Genomic DNA, 27708 nt, shown 5'->3' on the forward strand with positions numbered 1-27708 from the left:
CCCTATGTGTGTGTGGTGTGCAGAGCCCTATGTGTGTGTGGTGTGCAGAGCCCTATGTGTGTGTGGTGTGCAGAGCCCTATGTGTGTGCGGTGTGCAGAGCCCTGTGCGTGTGGTGTGCAAAGCCCTATGCGTAAGTGGTGTGCAGAGTCTGATGTGTGTGCGGTGCAGAGCCATATGTGTGTGTGCGGTGTAGAGCCATATGTGTGTGTGCGGTGCAGAGCCCTATGTGTGTGTGGTGTGCAGAGCCCTATGCGTGTGGTGTGCAGAGTCCGATGTGTGTGCGGTGCAGAGCCATATGTGTGTGTGGTGTGCAGAGCCCTATGTGTGTGTGGTGTGCAGAGCCCTATGTGTGTGTGGTGTGCAAAGCCCTATGTGTGTGTGGTGTGCAAAGCCCTATGTGTGTGTGGTGTGCAGAGCCCTATGTGTGTGTGGTGTGCAGAGCCTTATGTGTGTGTGGTGTGCAGAGCCCTATGTGTGTGTGCAGTGCAGAGCCCTATGTGTGTGTGCGGTGCAGAGCCCTATGTCTGTATGCGGTGCAGAGCCCAATGTGTGTGTGGTGTGCAAAGCCCTATGTGTGTGTGGTGTGCAGAGCCATATGTGTGTGTTCGGTGCAGAGCCCTATGTGTGTGTGGTGTGCAGAGCCCTATGTGTGTGTGTGGTGCAGAGCCCGATGTGTGTGTGGGGCACAGAGTCCGATGTGGAGCTGTTATTTGCAATGCTGTAGTGATAACAGGTCAGGTGCTGGGGCAGAATACTGACAGGGAATGTGTGTGCAGAGGGAGGGGCTGACAGGGGGCGGGGCTGGACAGTGAGGCCGGGCGGTGCCAGCTCTGACTGAGGTTTTAGCACAGGAAGTTATCATGTTTGCTTGTGCTGAATGTAAACAAAGAGCTGCAGAGAATAAAGGGATAATTCAAGAGGAACAAAAGTTAGAAAACACATTTGAAAGCAGTGATGAGAGGGAGCGCAGCGCTGCTTCTCCTCACTGTCCCACTGTTTGTGCTCTCTTCAGCACAGCGGTGACGTCACCACTGTGCTGATATGTCCAGAGCACAGACAACGTGCGAACGTGCAGGATCGGCGGGGACCGAGGACGGGTGAGTATGTATTCCCTACATGTGTTCCCTATGGGGGTGGGGGGGGGTCAGTACAGAGCGCCGTGTGTGCGTGTGGTGCAGAGCCATATGTGTGTGTGTGCGGGCCAGAGCCATATGTGTGTGTGCGGTGCAGAGCCATATGTGTGTGTGTGGTGCAGAGCCCTATGTGTGTGTGCGGTGCAGAGTCCGATGTGTGTGTGTGTGCGGTGCAGAGCCCTATGTGTGTGTGTGTGTGCGCGGTGCACAGCCATATGTGCGTGTGTGGTGCAGAGCCCTATGTGTGTGTGTGCGGTGCAGAGCCATATGTGTGTGTGTGTGTGGTGTGCAGAGCCCTATGTGTGTGTGGTGTGCAAAACCCTATGTGTGTGTGGTGTGCAGAGCCCTATGTGTGTGTGGTGTGCAGAGCCCTATGTGTGTGTGGTGTGCAGAGCCCTATGTGTGTGTGGTGTGCAGAGCCCTATGTGTGTGTGGTGTGCAGAGCCCTATGTGTGTGGTGTGCAAAGCCCTATGCGTAAGTGGTGTGCAGAGTCTGATGTGTGTGCGATGGAGAGCCCTATGTGTGTGTGGTGTGCAGAACCCTATGTGTGTGTGGTGTGCAGAGCCCTATGCGTATGTGGTGTGCAGAGTCCGATGTGTGTGCGGTGCAGAGCCCTATGTGTGTGTGGTGTGCAGAGCCCTATGTGTGTGTGGTGTGCAGAGCCCTATGTGTGTGTGGTGTGCAGAGCCCTATGTGTGTGTGGTGTGCAAAGCCCTATGTGTGTGTGGTGTGCAAAGCCCTATGTGTGTGTGGTGTGCAGAGCCCTATGTGTGTGGTGTGCAGAGCCCTATGTGTGTGTGCGGTGCAGAGCCCGATGTGTGTGTGGGGCACAGAGTCCGATGTGGGGCTGTTATTTGCAATGCTGTAGTGATAACAGGTCAGGTGCTGGGGCAGAATACTGACAGGGAATGTGTGTGCAGAGGGCGGGGCTGACAGGGGGCGGGGCTGGACAGTGAGGCCGTGCGGTGCCAGCTCTGACTGAGGTTTTAGCACAGGAAGTGGTCATGTTTGCTTGTGCTGAATGTAAACAAAGAGCTGCAGAGAATATAGGGATAATTCAAGAGGAACAAAAGTTAGAAAACAAAAAATAACAATGTAGGGGTGTTTTATATGACAATACAGCACAGATTAGCTTAACAAAAATTTTTGAGTTTATGTCGGACAACTCCTTTAAACAAGTGTCTGAAAAAAATATTTGTTTGTGACATGTACACTTTGTGAGGTGGACAATTAAGGATAAATATCTGGATATTTTTGTATTCTCTTTTGCATTATTTAACACAATTCTAGGTACATGTCTAAAATAACATCCCTAGTATTATGGGACAAGATTACAGCACCTCTCCCCTGATAAAGATAGGAAAATATTGATCCATCAAAACGTACGTTGGGTTGTTTCTGAGATTCCACTGTGCAGAGACTGACTGTCGACATCGCTACAATGGCAAATTTGCCTTTCTAATCTCATCACCATCTGCTGGGTATGATTCCTAGCATCACATGGACTTTGACTATGTATAACATGTAGATGCACTGTGTGGAAGAGACCTTATACTGTATGAACATTTGGTTTAATTGTTCCATTTATATTGTCATATTAATATGTGATGGGTGACAATGACCATGATTTTCATGGGGTGGTCACATCCAGTAGGGTATGGTCTTGGCTTTTAATGAATTTTTAACAAAAATGATTTTCACCTTTTCTAATAAAATTGTACTATTTTTTGCACTTTAAACTCTCCTTTCCTTTTTCCCTAATCCATAAATTATATGTCTGGGGCATGCAACATTCACATAAAACACACTGGAATACATTTATTTATAATTTAGTAACAAAAAAAAAAGTTAAAATACCTGGTCCATCTGATTTCTTTTTTCCGTCTTCTTCTTTGTCTTCACAATCTATAATAATATGACCTGGAGATTAGAACAAATTAAAGTAAATTAGCTTACACTGTTTTTTATTTCCATTTCTGTACCAGCACTGCCATGTTGAAGACTTGTAGAAGTATTTAATGATGATATTATAAGCAAACCAGTATATGGTAAGACAGTCTTGTCGGACTTTACACTATGGAAGTTTTTTCATCAATAACATACATTTTACATTGTTGAATATTTGGGTAACATCACAATTTGTAAGTATTTCAATACATCAAAAGAAAGATGTGGGGGACTGTAATGACATTGTTTTTATTTATTCTGAGAGAATATGTGTATTGAGGGAATGCTTTAATCTGAAAAAAAACTTTTAAAAATTTCAAGGGATGTTGCACTCCTAAAGATTGACAATCCAAGCTGGCAGCATTTTTGAACTGCTGACCCAAGCTGTGTGCCTTCCTATGCTGCCAGCAGAGGTATCTTAGACTCTTCAACATTGGATGAGCACAGGGGCTCTGAAGTCGGCTGAATCCAGTTATAAGTCAGTTTCATAGCAGCACTTGCAAGCTGAATAGCAAAGAGCTTGCAAGCACTGTGCTTAAAGGGAACCTGTCACCAGAATTTTCGCTATTAAACTAAAAGAATCCCCTTCTGCAGCTCATGGGCTGCATTCTATAATGGTTAATCTTGCTACTGGCCCCCCTTTCAGACCTAAATAACAACTTTATAAAATATTACCTTTTGCTATGGTAATGAGGTTTGCTGGCCCCGTGGGCGGGCTGTATTTCTGTTATCCCCCCTCCTGCCACTGTTCACCATCCTCCAGTGTTCATTTACATAGATGAGGCCGCTGCCCTCATGTTCAGCAGTGCTCCTGAAGTCTCGTCATCACCAGCGTCATCCAAGTAGCCGCCCATCAGTCAGGCGAACGGCGAACAGCGGCAGGAGGGGGGATAACGGACGAAATACAGCCCGCCCACCGAGCCAGCAAACCTCATTACCAAAACAAAAGGTAATATTTTATAAAGTTGTTATTTAGGTCTGAAAGGGGGGCCAGTAGCAAGATGAACCTTTATAGAATGCAGCACATGAGTTGCAGAAGGGGATTCTTTCAGTTTAATACCGAAAATTCTGGTGACAGGTTCCTTTCAGTGCATCAAATTCTGGCCACTGCTGATAGACTGCACAGGTTGCCGTAATCTAGGCAATAAGCAGTAAACTATAGAATTGACAATCATTTATTCATTTACAAACACTTTCCATTTTACCAATTTATCATGTTGCAACAACACCTTTTAAGACATCATGCGATCTCAACTCCTAAAGGATGATTGTTCAGTTCTACATGTTTTTTTTCTAACGTTTCTCCAACAAAACTCACTTCATCGAAATTAGTGTTTTAGCATGAGACAGTAGTAAAAACTGGAGAAAAAGTGTAAATAAATCTGGCATATGTTTAGAGATTACACGTTCACTTCCATATGTGTATAAATTTGACCTTACATTGCTGAAGCAACCATGAAAATGAGGTGTCTTTTAGGATTGTAGATATATAGACATGGAAATTGCTGGGACATATGCTAAAAATAAGACAAACCCACAACGGTCACTGAAATAAGTAGAAACTGAGAAAAGTACAGCGGGTGAAATACATATTGAACGCTTTACAAATTTTCTAAGTAAATATCTTTCTAACAGTGTTATTTTTTCACCAAATATCAGTAACAACCCATCCAATCCACACAGGCAAAAAAATCTAACCACGGACATACATAGATTAAGTTATGTGTAATAATGAGAAATGATAGGGAAAAGGTATTAAAAACATGAAGACAGAGGGTTGCAAAAAAAAAAACAACCATGGAAAGTCATGATACCAGTTGAAATATATCAGTAATTAAAAAGCAATCCTGCCAGTTAGTGAAAAATAATATCAGCTGGTTCAACAGATGGCCTATAAAAAGGTGTGTCATTACCAAGGTGCCACACAATAAACATCTCATGATGGGTAAAATCAGTGAGCTGTCTCAAGACCTCTGCAACCTTATTGTTGCAAAATATACTGATTACATTGGTTACAGGACAATTTCTAAACTACCAAAGGCTCTAGTGAGCACTAATGGGACCATAATCCAGAAGTGGAATGTACATAATTTCATCATATACCAGCCAAGATCAGAAGCTCTCCACAAGATTTCAGACAAAGGAGTGAAAACAATTATCACAAGAGTTGTCCAAGAACCAATGACCACCTGTGGAAAGCTACAGATAGAGCTAAAGAAAATAAGCAGGTACAATTGTTCATGGCCTGCATGTACACTCACCACGCAAAAATTCATTGCTTAAAGGGAACCTGTCAGCAGAAATTTCGCACTAAACCTAAAAGATTCCCCCTCTGCAGCTCCTGGGCTGCATTCTGGAAAGGTTCCTGTTGCTATTGTGCCCCCTTTGAGACCTAAATAAATACTTTATAAAGTCTTACCTTTTTGTATGCAAATCTATTGCATGCATCTATTTCCTGCTCCAGGGAAAGATGGGTAAGAGGTGACGTGGGTTCATCTGGCCAGCACTTGCGCATACCGGTGGAGGCAGAGTGAGAGGCGTGGGCACGAGATTATCGGCGGGTACTTGCTGATGACAATCACAGCGCCGCCCATAATCTCACGCCTGCGCAATCACGTCACCAGCGGTCACACTGTGCACAGTGCTCAGTCCCGCGAGAGTGGCACTGGGCATGCGCGAGACCTCGGGAGCACTGGGCGGCGTCCTCAGGTATGGAAATGAGCGATGGGGGACGGCGTAAAGCGGCAGGAGGGAGAATAACAGACGCAAGACAGCCCGCTCCCGTGACTATAAAAAAAGATTTGCATACAAAAAGGTAAGACTTTATAAAGTCTTTATTTACATCTCAAAGGGGGCACAATAGCAACAGGAACCTTTCCAGAATGAAGCCCAGGAGCTGCAGAGGGGGGAATCTTTTAGATTTAGTGCGAAATTTCTGCTGACAGGTTCCCTTTAACAAAAAGCATGTTCAAGAGTGTTTAATGTTTGCTCAACAACCTTTAGGGGCACTTTGCACACTACGACATCGCAGGTGCGATGTCGGTGGGGTCAAATTGAAAGTGACGCACATCCGGCGTCGCAGGCGATATCGTAGTGTGTAAAGCCTTTTTGATACGATTAACGAGCGCAAAATCGTCGTAATCGTATCATCAGTGTAGCGTCTGTCAATTCCATAATTTGGAAATGACCGATGTTACGATGTTGTTCCTCGTTCCTGCAGCATCACACATCACTGTGGGTGAAGCCGCAGGAGCGAGGAACATCTCCTACCTGCGTTCTGCGGCTCACGCCAGCTATGCGGAAGGACGTGGGTGGGATGTTTACGTCTCGCTCATCTCCGCCCCTCCGCTTCTATTGGCCGCCTGCTGTGTGACATCGCTATGACGCCGCACGACTCACCCCCTTAATAAGGAGGCGGGTCGCTGGCCAGAGCGACGTCGCAGGGCAGGTGAGTGCATGTGAAGCTGGCGTACCGATAATGTTTGCTACGCCAGCTATCACCATGATATCGCAGCTGTGACGGGGGCGGGGACTATCGCGCTCGGCATCGCAAGCATCGGCTTGCGATGTCGTAGTGTGCAAAGTGCCCCTTAGACAAGCCTGTGAAATACTGGAAGAACACAGTTCGGTCAGATGAGACCAAAATTGAACTCTTTGGATGCCATAATACACAACACATTTGGAGGCCAAAATGGACTGCATATCACCCCCAAAACACTATACCAACAGTGAAGTTTGACGTGGACGTCCAGAGAGATTAGCTACAATACCATGGGATGTAAACTTCTTGATTATATTCGCACTATGGACAAAGGAACATCAAGATATCTGGAGATGGACTTGTAACCTTGACATTGTTGATATTTTTCAACAATTTTGGTTCTCAAATTTTCAGACAGTTCTCGTCTCCTCTTTGTTTGCCATGGTTAATTGTGGCATACACAGACATACAATCAAAGCTTAAGTCAACTTCTCCACTTTTTATCTGGTTTCAGGTGTGCTTTTCATACTGCCTACACCTGTTGCCTGCCGCATCTGAGTTTTTTATTATCATTATTATTATATAATTATTTTTTATTATTATAGCGCCATTTAATCCATGGCACTTTACATGTGAAAAGGGATACACATGGTATGGACAAGTACTATCATAAACAAAACAAGGTACAGGAGAGAGGAGAGTTTGAAAGAGAATCACATGTTTTAAACAAAGTTGTTTACTCACAATTTTGGAAAGGTGCTATTATATTTGCCCTGCCCATTTTTGTAGGTGTGAAATTATTTCCAATTTACCTTTTTTGTGTTGTTCCAATACACACAAAGGAAATAAAAATGTATATGACAAAGCAAGTGTAAGTGCAATAATTTTCTGGGAGAAATACTTCATTTTCTAGAACATATACCGTATATGGTTGTGTGTGTGTGTGTGTGTGTGGTGTGTGTGTGTGTGTGTGTGTATTGTATGCCTTTACTGTATGTATAACAATACTAACCTGTGACTAGCTCTGAAGTATAACCTATTTCACATGTAAAAAATATAGGTTAAAACACACAGGTGTTCATGAATCCTTACTAAATTCTAGAAACTGAATAAAAAATCTTAATCGAATTTTATAAATATCTTGCAAAGAGTGATTACTGTGATTATTACCTTTTGCATTATTTTTCCTTCTCAGTTCCCTTTCCTTTTCTTCTTTGTTTTCCTTGCGTCTTTGTCTCAGGGCAGTTTTTGGATTTGTGATCCAGGCTTGATAGATAAACTAGACAAAATACAATGTTTTTGCAGTGAGATTTACAGACATACTAAATAATGTATTAAAAAAGATTGTTCCTATCTATTTTTTATCAGTTAGCATCTATATGATGCATTTGTAAATGTCTAATAATGGAGCCATTAACACTAAAAGTCCCAGAAATTTCGAGCTCCCGCCTGAAGTCCCGAAAGAGGGTCAAATGACACTATACAGTAAACTGAATAGAACTAACTAGAAACTAAATGGCTAAACTCAATGGAAAACAACAACCTCCTGTGGTGCGACAGTAATGGCCTTAATTACGGGGGACATTATTAAACAAAAGAGCAAGGATGGGGAGACATTATTACAGAATGGGGACATTATTACAAGATGGGGCCATTATTAAAGAAAAGGGCAAGGATGGGGGTACATTATTACATGATGGGGACATTATGAAAGAAAAGGGCAAGGATGAGCACATTATTACAGGATGCGGGGGCATTATTAAAGAAAAGGGCAAGGATGGGGGACACTACTACAGGATGAATGACATAATTACTATTATTAGTTTATGGTAGCAAGTGGGGCACATAATTACTGTATAGAACCAAACGGGGGAAATTATTTTTTACGTAGACAATTGGAGAAAATTAATACTGTATGGGCGCCAGAATAGGGGACACTATTACACCACAATAGGGGACATTAATAATATGTTGCATTGTGGCAGATATATTATTATTATTAATTTATGGAGTCACATGCATTGTTTGAACTGCATTAGGGCATAAAAGATGAACACTGTATGGAAGAACTAATTTACATAAACAGATAAGAGGACTTATCCACAGACCTTTTGATATGAGGTATACTGGAATGACTATTTTCAGCAATCTATAACCTGTATGCCCATATTTATAGGATACATAGCTCAAAAGTGATGACAGATTGCTTTTAAATCTTCTCCAGGAAAAAAACTATTTTCTTAAAACAAAATGGTGCTGCATCTGTCTACAAGTTTTGAGTGGTATCGCTCTTCAGTCCTATTAATTCCAATTGAGCTGAGTAGCAATATCAGGCACAAGTCAAGGACATGTTTGGGGCACAACTTTTGAAAAAGAAAGCAGCCATATTTTGTTGTATAATTTTGGACAACCCCTTTAAAAACTGCTCCTGCAGCCAATGCATCTGTTTATCAGTGAATATGTACATTTGTTGGTTCTAATCACACAAAACAAGTTATGACTTACACTGTGCACAATTTTAGTGTCCTTTAAAAATGATAAATTAATTACAACAAATTTAATGAAAACCGTGAACTACCTGATTGTTAATATAAACAAAAATTTGAATGAAAAGTTGTCACGCAAAAAGATAAAATAAATTGAAGAGTCGGATGGAAGAACGATCAGGGTCCATACATTTTCAAAATTGAGATACTAGTACCACCTGGTGAAAGGTAATTGTACCAATACGCTACCTTTGAAAAGTTGGAAAAACAATCATGGTCCAGTTTTATTTTACAGTTGCAAATATTTATTATATTCAGGTTTAATAACAATCACAGTGAAGGTGGAAAGAACAAAGCAAACAGCTTTTTTTTTTGGACCTTGATCGTTCTTCCATCTGACTCTTCAATTGTTTTTGTCTTTGCTTTTATTTTAGCAGTATAACACTTACTTTGAACCTTATAAACATAAAACATTAAAGATTATCATTTGTTCTGACAAATGAAAATCATTTTAGATGGCATTGCATAGTTTTGAGCAACATGCATTGTAATACAGAAAAAGCTTAATACTGAAATGACCCGATCATGCATTAATCCAAGCAACAGCTAGTAAACATGCATATGACAACATAAACACACCTGGTTCTCAGGAAAGCTGGAGTTTACAGAGTTAATATGTTAAACTGATTTAGCAAAACAATATTGGTTACCAGACACGAGCATTGGAAGCATTCCCCTACATATGAATAACAAGTGGACAAAAAGGTTTCTTCTTTGCATTATCTGTCGAAATAAGTAATGCGCTGCGGATCAGATGTTTGGTGAAATTTCGATATTATTGGTCCAAATGAGATAAAAAGCAAATTCAAAAAACCCAAACAAACACAGGTGATCATTGGGCCACGCAGGATCTTTTTTGCTTGTTTTGCCTTGACCTACCCAATCTGTAGTTTTTGACTAATAACGCTTATGATTTTAAGTGCAGAGTAAAGGCTTTATCCCTGAGACAAGCTGCAGAGAAGTCCAAAGGTTTTTTGGAAATCTACACATGTATACTAATAAAATGCATACTGTAGAGGCCATACAAGTATATCTCAATAAATTAGAAAATCATCAAAAACTTAATTTCTTTCAGTAATCAATACAAAAAGGATACGCATATATTATATAGAGTCATTACACATAGAGTGATCTATTTCAGGTGTTTATTTCTGTTAATGTTGATGATTATGGTTTACAGCTAATGAAAACCCAAAAGTCATTATCTCAAAAAATTAGAATAAATACCACAAAACACCTGCAAAGGCTTCCTAAGCATTTAAAATGGTCCCTTAGTCTGGTTCAGTAGGCTACACAATCATGGGGAAGACTGCTGACTTGACAGATGTCCAGAAGGCAGTTATTGACACACTCCACTAGGAGGGTAAGCCACAAAAGGTCATTGCTAAAGAAGCTGGCTGTTGACAGAGTGCTGTATTAAAGCATATTAATTGGAAGTTGAGTGGAAGGAAAAAGTGTAGAAAAAGGTGCACAAACAACCGGGATAACTGCAGAATTGATAGGATTGTTAAGAAAAGGGCATTCAAAAATTTGGAGGAGATTCACAAGGAGTGTACTGCTGCTGGAGTCAGTGCTTCAAGAGCCATCACACACAGACATATCCAGGACATGTTAGAACAACTCAGAAAACTAGTCTCCCAAATCAGGAAACACACCAGTGGTTCATGTTTAAAAATTTAAATTTTATTACATTCAATTAAAAAAACATTAAAAAACAGAGATATCCTGTAAGGAACCAAGTTATACTCAGATAAACACTGTCATTCATTAGCCAGGAAGCTCAAATACCCATAATTATACCATTAAAAAGCTTTAATGGTATAATTATGGTATAATCAGCATTGGATCATATTGTGTCTGTATAGGTGTATCCCAGCAGCACTTGTCCAAGGATTTTAGTTTAAGAATAGCAATAGTGGGATATGTTGCTCTGGGTATTTGAGCTTGCTGGCTAATGAATGACAGTGTTTATCTGAGTATAACTTGGTTCCTTACAGGATATCTCTGTTTTTTAATGTTTTTTTAATTGAATGTAATAAAATTTAAATTTTTTAACATGAACCACTGGTGTGTTTCCTGATTGGGGAGACTAGTTTTTTGAGTTGTTCTAACTTGTATTTAGTAGTGGCATGAAGTATATTAGGTGGTTGTGGATTATATCCAGGACATGGGCTACAAGTGTTGAATTCCTTGTGTCAAGCCACTCATGACCAATAGACAATGCCAGAAGCGTCTCACCTGGGCCAAGGAGAAAAAGAACTGGACTGTTGCTCAGTGGTCCAGGGTGTTGTTTTCAGATAAAAGTAAATTTTGCATTTCATTTGGAAATCAATGTCCCAGAGTCTGGAGGAAGAGTGGAGAGGTCACAATCCAAGCTGCTTGAGGTCTAGGGTGAAGTTTCCACAATCAGTGATGGTTTGGGGAGCCATGTTATCTGCTGGTGTAGGTCCACTGTGTTTTAACAAGACTAAAGTCAGCACAGCCGTCTACTAGGACAATTTAGAACACTTCATACTTCCCTCTACCAACTAGCTTTTTGGAGATGGAAATTTAATTTTCCAGGAGGACTTCGCACCTGTCCACACTGCCAATAGTACCAATACCTGGTTTAATAACCACATTATCACTGTGCTTGATTGGCCAGCAAACTCACCTGACCTAAACCCCATAGAGAATCTATTGGGTATTGTCAAGAGGACGCTGAGAGACACCAGACCCAACAATGCAGACGAGCTGAAGGCTGCTATCAAAGCAACCTGGGCTTCCATAACACCTCAGCAGTGCCACAGGTTGTTCGCCTGAATGCCACGCCGTATTGATGCAGTAATTCATGCAAAGGGAGCCCCGACCAATAATTGAGTGCATTTACTGTACATACTGTTCAGTAGGCCAACATTTCTGCGTTTAAAATCATTTTTTCAGTTGGTCTTATATAATATTCTAATTTTCTGAGATAATGACTTTTGGGTTTTCATTGGCTGTAAGCCATAATCATGAACATTAACAGAAATAAAAACTTGAAATAGATCACTGTTTGTAATGACTATATAATATATGCATTGCCCTTTTTGTATTGAATTACTAAAATAAATTAACTTTTTGATTATATTCTATGTTATTGATATGCACTCGTATGATCTATATAGTAGCTCCTAATGTTTAATGGAAATAAGTCAGTTGCATTAGTATTTCTGTCTTATTTACAAGTAAAGGCTGCTTTATACCAGACAATCTATCGTGCGATAGATCGTCGGGGTCACGGTTTGTGTGACGCACATCCGGCATCGCTGGCGATGCCAGCCTGTGTGACACCTCCTAGCGACGCAGTATCGCTCACAAATCGTGAGTCGTGTACTGGTCGCTAGGTTCCATAATATCGGTTCTGAAATCGGGCGCCGGTTGTTCATCGTTCCCCTGGCATCACACGTCGCTCCGTGTGACACCACGGGAGCGATGAACATCGCGTACCTGCCTCCCGCGTCAGCCGCCGGCTCTATGTGGAAGGAAGGAGGTGGGTGGGATGTTTACATCCTGCTCATCTCCGCCCCTCCGCTTCTATTCTCCGGCGGCCGTGTGACGTCGCTGTGACGCCGAACGTCCCTCCCTCTCCAGGAAGTTGGACGTTCGGTGCCCACATCGTGATCGAACGAGAGGTAAGTACGTGTGACGGGGGTTACCGACTTTGTGCGCCACGGGCAGCGATTTTCCCGTGACGCAAAAAGGACGGGGGCGGGTATGATCGATTGTGAAATCGCACAATTGGTCGTACCATGTAAAGCAGCCTTAAGAGTTTAGTAAACATGTGCTTATAAATTTATTATGCATTCTGCACTGGTTACCTTTGAAAGAGGAACATAAACGTTCCCTGCCTTGAAGCTGTAGGATAATTATGTGCCAATGAAGTTAAGGATATGCTCACACTACTGGAGAAAAAATGTTTTCCAAGTTCAGTCAGTCATCTTGTGCTTAGCAGAACTGCTTACTAAACAGACAACCTTGATCTTTCAAATTACCGTACTGTTCTAAATCAGGCTACAATACGGTAAATCTGTTCTTCTTGGATTGTTGTAGACTCAAGCATGACAGATGACTTAAAGTGACTTGTCACATGTCACAAAAGAGGAGCGTACGGTGACTATCCTATTTTTAAATTGGGTTCTCCTTTTAGATTAAAATGTCACTAGATTTTGACAGATTGTAAGACATGTATTGGACATGACTTTGACTGCAGTCTCATGGATGCACTTAAAGGGATTGTCTTATCACAACAAACTCATAAGCCCTTAGGGCACCTATGACACACTCTGGTCCGCAGGATTATTTTATCTGGCTCACGAAGCGAGGTACCCATTATTCTGTATGGAGGACTATGTGGGGCCCATTATTCTGTATGAAGGACTATCTGGGGCCCATTATTCTGTATGGAGAACTATATGAGGCCCATTATTCTGTATGGAGGACTATGTGGGGCACATTATAGTGTATGGAGGGCTATGTGGGGTCCATTATTCTGTATGGAGGACTATTTGGGACCCATTATTCTGTATGAAGGACTATGTAGGGCCCATTATTCTGTATGGAGGACTATGTGGGGCCCATTATTCTGTATGGAGGACTATGTGGGGCATATTATTTTGTATGGAGAGCTATGTGGTGCCCATTAGTCTGTATGGAGGACTATGTGGGGCCCATTATTCTGTATGGAGGACTATGTGGGGCCCATTATTCTGTATGGACGTTTATGTGGGACCCATTATTCTGTAGGGACGAATGTGTGGGGCCTCTTATTCTGTATGAAGGACTATGTGGGACCCATTATGCTGTATGGATGTCTTTGTGGGGCCCATTATTCTGTATGGAGGGCTATGTAGGGCCCATTATTCTGTATAGAGGCTATGGAGGGCTATGTGGGCGCATTATTCTGTATGGAGGGCTATGTGAGGCCCAAGATTCTGTATTGACGTCTATGTGGGACCCATTATTCTGTAGGGACAAAAATGTGGGGCCTCTTATTCTGTATGAAGGACTATGTGGGACCCATCATTCTGTATGGAGGGTTATATGGGGCCTATTATTCTGTATGAAGGACTATATGGGGCCCATTATTCTGTATGGAGAGCTTTGTGGGGCCCATTATTCTGTATAGAGGGCTGTGTGGGGCCCATTATTCTGTATGGGACTATGTGGGGCCCATTATTCTGTATGGAGGACTATGTGGGGCTTATTATTCTGTTTGGACGTCTATGTGGGACCCATTATTCTATAGGGACTTAATTGTAGGACCTCTCATTCTGTATGAAGGACTCTGTGGGACTCATAATTCTGTATGGAGGATGGAGCCTAATATTCTGTATGGGGGCTATGTAGGGCCCATTATTCTGTATGGAGGGTTATGTGAGGCCCAAAATTCTGCATGGAGGACCATGTGGTGCCCATTCTGTATGAAGGACTATGTGGGGCCTATGATTCTGTATGATGTATATATGGGACCCATTATCCTGTAGGGACAAATATGTGAGTCCCCTTATTCCATTGAAGACCCATGTGGGGCCCATTATTCTGTATGGAGGGCTATGTGGAGCCCATTATTCTGTATGGAGGACTATTTGGGGCCCATAATTCTGTATGGACGTCTATGTGGGACCCAATATTCTTTAGGAGTGAATATGTGGGGTCTCTTATTCTGTATGAAGGACTATGTGGGACCAATTATTTTGTATGGGTGGTTATGTGGGGCCTTTTATTCTGTATGAAGGGTTATGTGGGGCCCATTATTCTGTATGAATTTGTGGGCCCCATTATTCTGTATAGATGGCTGTGTTTGGGCCCATTATTCTGTATAGAGGACTATTTGGTGACCATTATTCTGTATGGAGGACTATGTAGGGCCTATTATACTATATGGAGGACTGTGGGGGACCTGTGACTAGGTTGGCCCACGACTTTGTCTAAGTTTTTAACGTTGGCACTCGGTGTATTTGAGTTTGACAGTCCTGCCATAGGGAATATGGACAACACAATAGTGAGGTTCCTCATTCAGGACCCCTCTCTGGCCAGAATAAATAGCAACACTGTTAGAAGAATAATAACCAGGTCAATGTAGTCACTATTTTCATCTGAAGCTCATATAATAGTTTTGACTTATAACTGACAGAACTGCCTTTGATAGCAGTGTAAGCATAAATTATGTACTTATGTATTTAAGTGTAATGCTCATGGGTGCCTTATGGAATGGCTATTCTTTTCACCATTAGCTAACATAGCAGACTAGTTATCACCATGTTATCAGCATTTTACTTTTTTAATATGGATTTTAGCACTTTCTATCATTAAGACCAAATAATGCACAATGATGGCTCTTGATCCTATAAGAACAAAACCTTTCTCTAGTAGCAAAACAAAACTTGGTCTGATGATTTTTACATAACCTAATCGGCACTTTTGCAGACTCTATACTATTTGGTTATTAAGAAGTCTTACCAGCTTCCTGAGAAAATAAAAAAAGAAATAAGGAAAATTGTTTTTCTACTTCCACCTCTATTGGTACATGCACTTGGATTTTACCTTTCAATAACAGTAATGAGAATGTCATGGAAAGATAACAATGCCTGCATTTGCATTTCTCCAAAAACACAATGAAATTTGGTGTTGGGCTTATACAAACTTAGACGTTTTTGCAAATTGATTACTGGAATATTAAAAGTAACCGAATTTCTGATTTTAATACTGATTACACGTCTGCCCATACATTTAAAGAAGAAGAAATGCAGAGGAGGCATTTTGAAGGGTACAGTTGAATAACGCTCTACCCCCTACCAACACAGTTAGCACACACTATTTAATTTCCTAATGAATACCTTTGCAGCTCTGATTAAATACTGAAGAATTGTTTTAGGCAGTTTAATGACAGACTTTGGCAAGGCTAAAAGGGCTGAAGCAAACTTTCCAATAGCTCTCTAAAAGAAGGACAAAGCAATAGGAATTAGTATGAAACAGTTAGTATACAATGACCATAGTGTAATCATACATTAAAGCACATGAACAAAGTAACTACGTGAGCCTGAATTAAGCCAGTCAATGGTTAGTTAGTGACCAGGTATAAATATATTGTAACACAGGAAAGTCCAGCTCAAATGAATAGTTTCTTCTTTATTTCTTGAGAATTTCAAGTTCACGGACATCAAAATTTTCACAAGGAAGCTGCTATAATGGCATATGCATCCATGTGTTACTGGTGTGTTTCCACCTTTAATAATGATGCCTGATGATGATGGCATCATGATGAAGGGTGGAAACACACCAGAAACACGTGAATGCATATGCCATTAGCCATTATAGTGGCTTCCTTGTTAAATTATGATGTCCCGTGTACTTGAAATTCTCAAGAAATAAAGAAGAAACTGTTCATTTGAGCTGGACTCTCCTGTGTTACTTGTTCGGTTGTCAGGCCGTGGCAGGGCCTTTGTCCGGGCTCTAAGCAGAGAGTGGATGCAGAGATGGTGAGCTGGATTTGTTGCTACTTTTACATAAATATATTGTATTACATCCTTATTAATGAACACACAGGTTATTTGTGGTTTCTTTAACTCCATCATGCATGGTTGGTCTTAGTTTGTTAGAAATGACAACACCAGAGTCTTGATGTATTTACTTCTTGCAAGACTGATACAATGAAAACATTTAAGTATTGTACAAATACAACCTATTTTGTAGAAAAATATACAGATGTAGGACGCACCAACTTTATCATTATTTATAATTACGCCAAGCTACGCTTTCTGCTCCATCCTACGGTGACCATGCCGAAACAAGAGAGCAGCTAAAGGGGTCACCAAGTTGTACAAATTACTCAATTGTTTCTAATAATAGTCATCATAATACTAATAATAGAAGAATATAAGTTAAAAAAAAACACAATTGTTTATGCTATTGTACATAATAACCCCAACATCTGTACATTTCATTTTAGTTAAAGGAGAGTTTTATTTTTTTATCACATAAGCCATTATTATACATAAAATAAAGATAAAAAAGAATCAAGTCACATGTAAGTACTGCAATTCATCGAAACAAAAGCTTTTCAAGCAACAGTAAGCAATGCCAAGATTTGCTTCTTCACTTTTCTCTTTCTTGTGTTATTGAAAAATAAAAGCTCTGGATACAATTTTATTTTTCAGCAGGACCCTCCTAGCAAAAGTGAAGACAGACATACATGGAAAACACCTTTCCCAGAACAAAGGGTTTTGTCAATGCTATAGGCAAGCAGCATTGAAACTGAATGAAACCACGTGTTCATTGCAGTCATTATACACATAGAAGACAATAAAACATAATTCTCATCAAGCTTGTCTTGACAGCAAAACTTTGTGTCTGCCGTGCACAAGACATCTTTCTGTTCCATTAATACCTACCTGGAAAGCAGATTTTCTTCTGACCTCATCCTCGTCCTTCACTTCATCTTCTTCCTCTTCTTCACTGTCCGTCTCAAATAAATAATAATCACCGCTTCTGACCACTAAGTAAAATAAAGCAGTTACTCACTTGTAGAAAAGCTGTGAAGCATTTTACTCCCACCACCAATATTATTGTTTCTTAGATCTTACCACTAACATGTGCACTCAGCACATACAGTATACTGTAGACTTTCACAAGTACAACAACTTTTGGCTGTACTACTGTGGAAACATTAATTGCAACTGACCGACCCCTCGCCAGAGAAAAAACATCAACTTGTCAATGTTGAACGTGAATAAAAAACTGGAGATACATCGTGTTAAAAACATGAATGACTAAAGTTGGATTAGTGCCTGTAAATTAAGAAAGACCTTTTCGCCTCCATGTTAGTAAGTTTATTAAATAACCTATGTCTTATATCCTTGAGCAGAACCTTTATTTCTGCATTGACTATGGTTTCACCAAGCCTAAGAAAACACAAAGATGGCAAAATGAAAGATGGTAAGATGGTTGGTGAGCGTATTCAACACTAGCCACGTCATTACTCTCTATGTATAGATAGAACTGCTAAAGTAATGAGTGGCTTTAAGCTTAACGCTCAGGTAACAATCAGTGAAAGAAACTTTGAGAAATTGACATTTTGCCCTTATTATTTGTCATTAATTCAGCAAGTACTGGAATAGTAGCAAGTCACATATGTGTCTGTCTGTGCTTAGGATATAATACAGCTTCTGGACATTTTTAAAACTACTGACATAGCGGTAAAGGTGACAAAAATATACTTTGCAGTGGAGTTTCTACAGGAAGTTGCTACAGTGGGTGCTAATATAGAAGGTTCATAAATAAAGTGATGTACGGCGTGTTCTATGTGTAAGGTTTCTGGTAAGCACTAGAATAAATATTGCACACAGTGCGTACTATACATACATTAACAGTGCTGACCAACTACAAGTATTAGTCATGTTTCATCACACTGTGAAGCTTATTTCTGAAAAGATCACTTGGGATGGGTTCATTTATAACATTTGGGATTGGTACTTTTTTTTAGCTATGAAGATCACACTAACAGAGAAAAATGTGCCTATCTGACTCAAAGAGATGTCCTGAGTCACAACTGAAGACTCCAGATAGAAAATTGAGCATAGGAAAGCTTTGTATCTATTTTACCATCTCGTTCCTTCCAGAGGTTCTGTACTTCTGATATGTAAATGAAACAGCTACTGTCCACTAATTTGTGATTTAATACATTCTGGATCAAATTAAATGAGTTGTCCACTAACAGGCCATCCCTTCTGATTTTATTTTTTTCCCCAGGTAAAATAAAAGACCCTGTACTCATAACTCATTCTGACGCCATTTCAGCGCTGTCAGTAATCACGGCTCAGGGCTCATGTGAAATTTGATGTCAGGTGAGCTCCGCATCCATTCACTGCTGGCTTCGCTCTCCTCGCCATCAGACAAAATGAGCAATCAACAGGAAATGAGCGCCAGCTGCAGCATCACTTCCTGTTGATTGACTCAGTTGGTCCGAAAGCGGCGAGAGAGAAGCTGGAGGTGATTGAACGCTGGGCTTGCATGATGTCATAATGTCACGTAAGCCAAAAACCAAGATTACCAACAGCACTGGAACAGCGCCAGAATGGGAGGGGAGTACAGGGTCTATTTTCCCTGGGGGAGAGAAGTTGAATCAGAAGGGGTTGTTCTAGTAGTGGACAACCAATTTAAGGTATTAGAAAGTATTAATTCATTGCTGACAAGGTAAATTGTCCCCACAGGCATTACGCTTATGGCTTGCTGTAACCAAGGTTCTATCCAGATATTTAAATATGTAATAATAAGAGCAAAATGAGAGGGAGATGTTGCAAATGGAAGCAGTTCATTTGGGAAATGACATTGAAGCACAGGATCATTTGGGCACCAGTTTCTTTAGGTTCTTATGACCATAATATCAGTAAGAACACTGAGTAATAAAAGGTAAAATATAAATCTGATACTGAAGATTGAAATAAAAAAATGGAGAATGAGTAAGGGTTTTAGGAAGCTGACTGGTAGAGGAACCAGAAAGAAGCATCATCTCCATAAGGTTTAATGAACCTAAAGCAGTAGCATCCAAATGTCCAAATGTCCAAAGCCCAAATCACTGCTGCCCAAATGAACTGAGCCCAACAGTCTACACCCAAATATCAGTGCTGGTGATACAAACTCTTTGCAGACTTAGTAAAGGCTTTTTACTTATGCCACAAATTAATTACATATTAATAAGAGTCATATTCCTCATGGTAATGGTTTTGATGCGTAGCATATTCTTGAATAGGGCTCTTAAAAATACATTTTTGAGAAACATCTTTTTTTTCTTATCTGTGTCAGTATAAATATGGGATAAAATAGTGTCATAACATAATGTCATTTCTACTTTAAATGGTTTCAGAATGCACATTTACTTGATGTAAAAATTGTAATTGCAACACTGTATGCCATGTCTATACCACACAGTTTCTAAGAACCAATTGACTGTCAAATACTGATATATAAAGCAATGTATTCTATGAAGTTTCTATTGGCAGTCAAGGAAGACAATTTTAATGGGCTGGCCTTTATTTTCAAATTCTCCTTGAATACATTTTTTTGTAATTTTTGTCCTTAAAGAAGCAATACTCCTAAAAGCCAAGACACTCATGTGGCCTAAATTGCAAACAGGCAATAAAAAAGGACAATTGTTATTCCCCCCCCTCATACACTTAGGATAAGCCATCAGACGTGGCCTATATTGTTAGTATAGGACATCACAGGGGGTCTAACTTTAGGCATTCACACCAATCAACTAATTGGGGGGTGGCATATGCTTCAGGGAATGCTGTATGTCCTCTACTGTTTACTGTGCCATGTTTTGTTGCTTGTTCCCGTTGACTTGACTTGGACTACGTTGAGTTGAGCTGCAGAATAAGGCACAGCCTCTTCAAATATAAATAGCTGCGCATTCATTGGAGCACCATGGCTCGTTTAATCAGCTCATCGACTGGATCCCAGAAATGAAACCCCCATTGATGTCACATTAATGGCTTAAAGGCTTAATATTTTTTTTATGTAAAACCTCTTAAAAGAGGTTGTACCAAATTTAGAAATTATCCCTTACCCATTGAGCAGGGAATACATTTCCGACAGCTGGGGTTCCATCTGTTGGAATCACCACTGATCCAGAGAATGGTGCAGTGGTCAATTATGTGCACCTCTGCTCAAAGAATTATTAATGGGAGTGCCGAAGACCAGATGAATGATGCACTTGGTTACCTTCAGTGGTTCAATTGAGAATGAATGCAGCGGAGGTACGCATGATTGACTAGCACGCAAGTACCAATATGAAAATAATGAAAACATTTGTAGAAGATCAGAAAATAGAGGCCATTGTCACAATTTACAGATTAGACTGGTTTCTTCAACAATATAGTGTTGTAAAGTTAATCAGAACAGAGAATCACTTGGCACAGTTTATTTGTGACTCCACATACTTGGTCACATACACAAGGATCCTAACGAAAACTCATAAATATAAATTTTAGCTTTCTGAAGGGGATGTCTATTGGCAATAGACTATTTATGATCTGTATACACCTGTCAGACAAAAGGTAGCAAAGTAAGTAACTTTGTCCCTAGTCGTGTCCACATCTGGACGGACACAATTGTTATATGATAAGTTACAATAGTGTAATGTATAAACTTCAACATGGTGAAGCCCACTAGACCAGCAAACTCATCACTAGTCACAAGTGTGCCTATTTATCATACGCCATAACAGACAGTGGCGCAGTCTTTAGCGTAAGACCATGTTAAGCTAGCATTAGCATATAACAAATCTGACATCTTCCTGTAATAGACATCCCTCGTTCCTTCTAGCAATTTACTTAACCTTCTGTGGAGACACAAAGTCTAAACCATGCATTAAAACAAACAGAATATTCTGGTCAAGGATATAAGACCCAAATCCATATACTTGGTAAATTATCAAGAAAACCTACTGGAAGCATGATCAACCCAAGGACGCCACCACTGCTTTTTTTTGCCCTTGACTTTCTCTTTTGTTGCTTCTCCTATAATGAAATACGTTAATACATTAATGTTAATGAGATGCTCAACATTTCCAAATAAAGGTCAGATACTGATGACAATGCATTCACATGTTTTACAGCGCTATGTAAACAGACAAATCATTGCATTTGCCTGTGCTATTAAAGGTTCAATTTAATTGTCAGATTAAAAATGAGAAATGTGATTTAAAGGGATTGTCCAAGCTTAAGGCCCCATCACACACAACGAGATCGCTAATGAGATCGTTGTGAAGTCACAGTTTCTGTGACGCAGTAACGATCTCACCAGCGATCTCGTTATGTGTGACACCTACCAGCGATCAGGTCCCTGCTGTGAGATCACTAGTCGTTGCTGAATGGTCCGGACCATTTTCTTCAAAGGCGATGTCCTGCTGGGCAGGACGCATCACTGTGTTTGACACCTACCAACGACCTCCTAACACAGTCCCAACGCCCGCCGAGATCGTTATACAGGTCGCTGATCGTTACTGCATCATTGGTAAGGTCTGACTGTGTGACATCTCACCAGCGACCTCCCAGCGACCTCCCAGCGATCCTTATCAGGTCGTATCATTTTCGGGATCGCTGGTAAGTCTTTGTGTGTGACTGGGCCTTTAGATAGTGATGATTTAGCCTTAGGATAGGTCATCAATACTAGATTGGTGGGGTTCGGCACCAGACACCCCCACAACCAGCGATTTTTCAGGTTCAGCCTTGGCCGGATGTAAACAGTGTACAGAACTGGAACATCACAGCTCCCTACACAGTATGTTTATTGGACACTGCAGCTCAGCTTTTATTGAAGTGAATGGGAGCTATTCACCAGCATCTAAGTCTTGGGCAACCCTTAGGAAAGATTAAATGATAAATCAGTTAAAAATAATTAACTATTATTGTGTTTTGTATATACATATTAAATAGAGGAGATCTAGAGTTTAGCAGGGTAGTTAGTAATACCAACCAAACCAATTTTAGCTACCTTTACAGCCTTTTTGAAGAAAAACTGTGGCCGGTATAGGCAAGTCATTTTTGTGCATAGTTTTGTTAATACTAGACCTGAAGAAAGAAAATGGCCTGCTGTATTCAATATGCAATTCAATCTATTATCTTTTTTTATCTATACTGTATTTTGTTTTTTGGAGCTACTGCTGCCATGTCTCTTGTCTTTCCTACATGGTAGATCTTCTAATTAAATTAGCAGCCCTAAAATTATAAAACCCATATAAGAATTGCTAGTAATCAATCACAAATGTATATTTTTACAAAAAAACAATTTACGTGGAGATGCTTAAATAACATCTTTTTTTAGCCCCTTTAGTAAAGAAGTAATAAACTGCATGAATGTTAACAAGATATTTAAATATACAATGCATTAATTATACCAAACTGAAAAATGTTGTCATTTCATGTATGAAATTTGCAATTTTCATTTCACCCTTAAATGTTATACAATACAAAATTATATTGTGGTACCATGTTAGCCAGAAAAAACAATGTAAATACTTTCATGCTAAAAATGACAAAAGTATTTTAGGAGTGATACCTTTATTGGCTAACCCCAAAAAATATATTTGCAAGCTTTCAGAGCACAAAGGCTCCTTCGTCAGGCAGGTAAACCAGCCTGGCGAAGGAGCCTTTGTGCTCTGAAAGCTTGCAAATATTTTTTTTTGGGTTAGCCAATAAAGGTATCACTCCTAAAACCCTTAAATGTTGAATTATCATGTAATATAAAAGTACCGTACCTTCATCATCCTCCTCATCAGGTTTCTGAATTTCATGGCCTTCTCCTGACTCCTGTGCAAGACTCAACATTCTTTCTTTACCTTTTTTGTATTTTTCTTGCCTGGCTTTAATATGATCCATCCTGGTAAAATTTAAAGTGTTTACATACCGAGTACACATGCAACATGTTCCATACGCAATCAATACCAATTGTGTTAAGCTGTGCTATGAAATTCTCTCAAAGATAAGGGCTCATTCAGACATCCACGTTTTTAGTTTTCACAGTCAGCATTTGTACCTACATCAGAGAATGGGGCTCTTTACATGTCCATGATTCTTTGCAAACAGAGACGTCCGCACAAAAATGCAGAGACATGTATGATACTGATCTGAAGGTTGAATCAAAATCAGTAATGCAAGCCTACGGGTTCATGAAATAATTGGACAGCAATCGGATGCCATCCGAATGTAGTCCAGTTTTCATGGACATTTAGATAGAAGGTGGTATTTTTTTTTTCTTTATGTACGAAAAAAAACTGATGAAACTAGGACCAGACTAGAACTAAACGCTGATAAAACTCAGATGTAACACATGACGTAAATCACTGACAAAACTTGGTCAGTTTTTCTCGTATGTCAAAAAAAACTGACATATGAATGAGAATTAACTGACAACCCAGTGCACACACGCACAGGCGATTGCATTACTTAAATGCTGTTATGAGAAAATGACAGCGGCATTTAAAAAGTTAAACAGCAGCAATCGGAGCTCAGTCTGGATGCTGCTACTACAGGGATATATTGGCTACGTAAAACAGGTGGCATCTCGCCCCCATTGGTGCGAGCTCAGCTCATAAGCTCACTCCATATATGGGCACCCTACCTATGATGTCACATGTCATGAAAGGGTAAAAATTCTGTAATAGAAAGTCAGATCTCAGATAAAAATTCTTTACATCAACAATTTAATTTTTAGTCACAAAATTCCTAGTTTTAATTATGTTGCAAATCAGAATTCTAACTTATTAATTACAGCATTTAAACTTTTTAATTTTTGTTTGACAATTACAGTATTTTTTGAACTATAAGATGCAATTGTTAACAGGAAAAACTCTTGCTAAAAAGTGTGAGCACCTTATAGTCTGGGAGACAGGTTCCTGTGATGGAGGAGAACACTGACACCGCATCCTCCCCAATCACAAACAGAACTGTCCTCTTGCTTCCTGCTCCACACTGATCAGAGCAGGAGAGGAACGTAACCAGAACCTGAACCGAGGCTGCTGGAATGGAGCAGCTGAAGGACCATGAATAAATAAAGGACCTTTCAGGTCATGTACCTGAAAGGAGCTGCAAGGTGTGGTTGTCATGATGTATTTTACCTTCTCACTGTATTTGCTGTAATACTATGTCTTGGGATGTAAGTGACCATACCTTCCCCCCAGCCTGTATCATATTGCAATCAGACTTCAGCAGTAGCTATTGTCATTGATTTGGTGGGGGTTGCATATATATATTGTTCTTCTCAGCATGGGACTTCTCCAATCTACAAATTGGTAAACAGAACAGAGCCAGCAGTCTAAAGTCCATTCATGCATCAAATGGCCAGGGGGAGGTGTGCCCACCTAAGGGGCTGATCCCAGGAGAGAAGAACATGTTAGAGCAGTTAGTTGGAGCTCGGCTGGAGAAGGACTAGGATCTATAGCTGAGGCTGGATCCTGGGGTCTGTGTGTGTGGACTGTTACAGACTGGAGATCCGCGGCCACGTGGGATTGTGCTTTGTTGTTCACCTGTTGGACTCAAGGAACTCATATAAGGACCATTGCCCTAATTTCCCTGGCATCGGAATACCAGGCGGTGCCCATGGATCTTTTTCCTTTGTGTGGACTCTAAAGAACCATTTTATTATTGGATGTTTTATGCTCCCTGTCTCATTAAATCTTCTTGGATTGTTCATTGGTCTGGTGTCCCTTACTGCTCTGTCGCATACCCCGTCACAAACTGGTGGCAGCGGTGGGATCAGAGCAGAAGAAATGGAGGACAATGGCCAATCAACGTCTGAAACCAGAACCTCAGGATACAGGAACTGCACTGTGGTGAGCCTACAAACAAAGGCCCGTGAATTAGGTGTCAGCTACAAAGGACTCTTTAAGGAGCAACTAATTGAGGCATTGGAAAATGCTTGCCTGCAAGATGGCACCAAGGAATTTCCACAGCAAGGGGAGCAAAGACGGGAGCCGGAGGTAAATACCCAAAAAAGTCAATGGGTTGTGTGGTACGAGGAGGAGATGGCCTTGCTGGGAGAGGAGACCACCATAGAATATAAGATGGAGGTCATGCGTGGAGCTAAAGAGAAGGAGCGCAGGATGGAGGAGCTGGCATTGCTGGATAAGCAGCTCGCTGTGGAAGCCGCGAGAGGTTCCAGACAGACTGTAACCCCAGCACCCATCATGAGGGAACTTCCCTGGGTGTCCCGCAAAGACTTCAAGCAGTTTAATGAGGCTGCTGGTGACATTGACGGCTTCTTCCAGGACTTTGAGCATCAGTGTCGATTAATGGAAGTCCCAGAAAGGGAGCGCGTCCGGCATCTGGTTGGGCTCTTAGAGGGTGGAGCTGCTGCAGCCTATAGAGCTATGGACCCTCGGTGGAACTGTGAGTATGCGGATATTAAACAGACTATTCTAGAACATTATGCTGTAACGCCAGACACTTACAGGACTCAGTTCCGTACTTTAGCATGTGATGAGGAAGTGTCCTTCAAGATGTATGCCCACAAACTCAAACATCTGTGGCATCGTTGGCTGGAGGCAGAGGAGGCCTTAACCTTGGAGACCGTCCTCCAGGTCCTCCTAAAAGAGCAGTTTTACTTCAAGTGCCCCGCTGAGATCCGGGAATGGGTGCGTGAAAGGAGACCAGCCACTGTGGAGGAAGCTGCAGCTCTAGCTGATGAGGCTCTCACCATCAAGCCTCAGTGGAAAAAACTACTACCCAGTGAGAAAAAAACCACCAACCCCCCAACGCTGGCGGCCCCTGGTCCTTCTGGCCCCAATGTTCACCATCACCCTAGACCGTCAACTCATGGGGACCTTCGTGTGACTGTGCCTCGCATTACTCATGCTCCACCTTTGGGAATACGACGTGGAGGAAGAATCCCAGAGCGCAGATGTTATGGGTGTGGGCAGCCTGGGCACATGCAATTCCAATGTCCAGGTGTTCGGAGACAGAACAGCTACAGACCGCCTTTGCCTGTTCATTATCTACAGACACCTTCACCAGGAGAAGAGCTGGATTCTGTGCCTGATGACTTGCCAAGTGACTCAGATATCCTGGCTCCCCTACCCGGAGTCTATGGGGTGCGAGCTCCAGCCACCTGTTCTTCTGGTCTTCCGGACAAACATCTACAGGAGGTCGTGCTGGATGGCCAAAAAGTTGTTGGCTTCCGTGACACTGGGGCTTTCCTCACCATAGCCGATCCCCGAGTAATTCAACCACAAGCAATTCAAAAGGGACCAGGAATTGCCATTGAACTGGCAGGAGTTACCCAGAGATATATTCCAAGAGCGAGTGTGACCCTGGATTATGGCTTTGGGGCAAAACAATGTGTGGTCGGTGTGATGAGCGGCCTCCCTGCAGACGTTCTTCTAGGAAATGATGTGGGGAATCTTCATTGCCACTTTGTCGGTGCGGTAACCAGAAGTCAAGCCAAGAGAGCAGCCCATGTGGACGTGTACAACCCATCCATGGAAATGAGGCCACCAGAACTGCCATTACAACCGGTGAGTGATTCTTCTTGTGGGGATAATATGAATGTTACTTGGGATAAAGTTCAGTTCAGACAAGAAGTAGAGACTGACCCCACCCTTGCAGGTTTTAGAGCCCGAGCTGAAATAGGGCAGCTAGGGGAGAACGGAGAAAGAATTATCAGAGAAAATGGACTTCTGTATCGAGTTACCAACGCTGACTCCCTAGATAAACCCTGGACTTATAGCAAACAGCTGATTGTTCCTCAGAAGTACAGAATTCCCCTATTACACCTGGCTCATGACATTCCTATGGCTGGCCATCAAGGCAAAACCCGCACCGAGAGAAGATTGACTCAAACTTTTTATTGGCCGGGGATCTCCCAAGCAGTGGCGCATTTCTGCCGAACTTGTGACATATGTCAGCGTAGAGGGCGACCCGGAGATCACCCAAAGGCACCCCCTGCAACCGCTCCCTATAATAGAAGAACCCTTTCAAAGAGTAGCTGTTGATATCATTGGACCTCTGGCTAAACCAAGTAAATCTGGAAAGCAGTACATTCTCACTGTTGTGGACTATGCCACCCGATATCCAGAAGCCGTG

At 41.3% G+C, this 27708-nt stretch overlaps 1 protein-coding gene across 13 annotated transcripts in view; it reads right to left on the bottom strand.

Annotated features, from left to right (window-relative positions):
• PIEZO2 (piezo type mechanosensitive ion channel component 2) overlaps positions 1-27708 on the bottom strand; it is a 630266-nt gene that overhangs the window by 149150 nt on the left and 453408 nt on the right. For 6 of the 13 annotated variants that reach the window (XM_075314549.1, XM_075314551.1, XM_075314548.1 and 3 more), the window contains 6 exons: positions 23388-23509; positions 21577-21648; positions 17521-17624; positions 15967-16065; positions 7734-7842; positions 2993-3055 (listed from right to left, as the gene is read on the bottom strand). In XM_075314549.1, the coding sequence (XP_075170664.1) occupies positions 2993-3055; positions 7734-7842; positions 15967-16065; positions 17521-17624; positions 21577-21648; positions 23388-23509 (569 nt within the window). The remainder of the gene's footprint in view (positions 1-2992; positions 3056-7733; positions 7843-15966; positions 16066-17520; positions 17625-21576; positions 21649-23387; positions 23510-27708) is intronic. The other 7 variants (XM_075314558.1, XM_075314555.1, XM_075314553.1 and 4 more) reach the window with 3 other exon arrangements.

Source organism: Anomaloglossus baeobatrachus, chromosome 6, assembly GCF_048569485.1.
Source record: "Anomaloglossus baeobatrachus isolate aAnoBae1 chromosome 6, aAnoBae1.hap1, whole genome shotgun sequence".
Lineage (NCBI taxonomy): Eukaryota > Metazoa > Chordata > Amphibia > Anura > Aromobatidae > Anomaloglossus > Anomaloglossus baeobatrachus.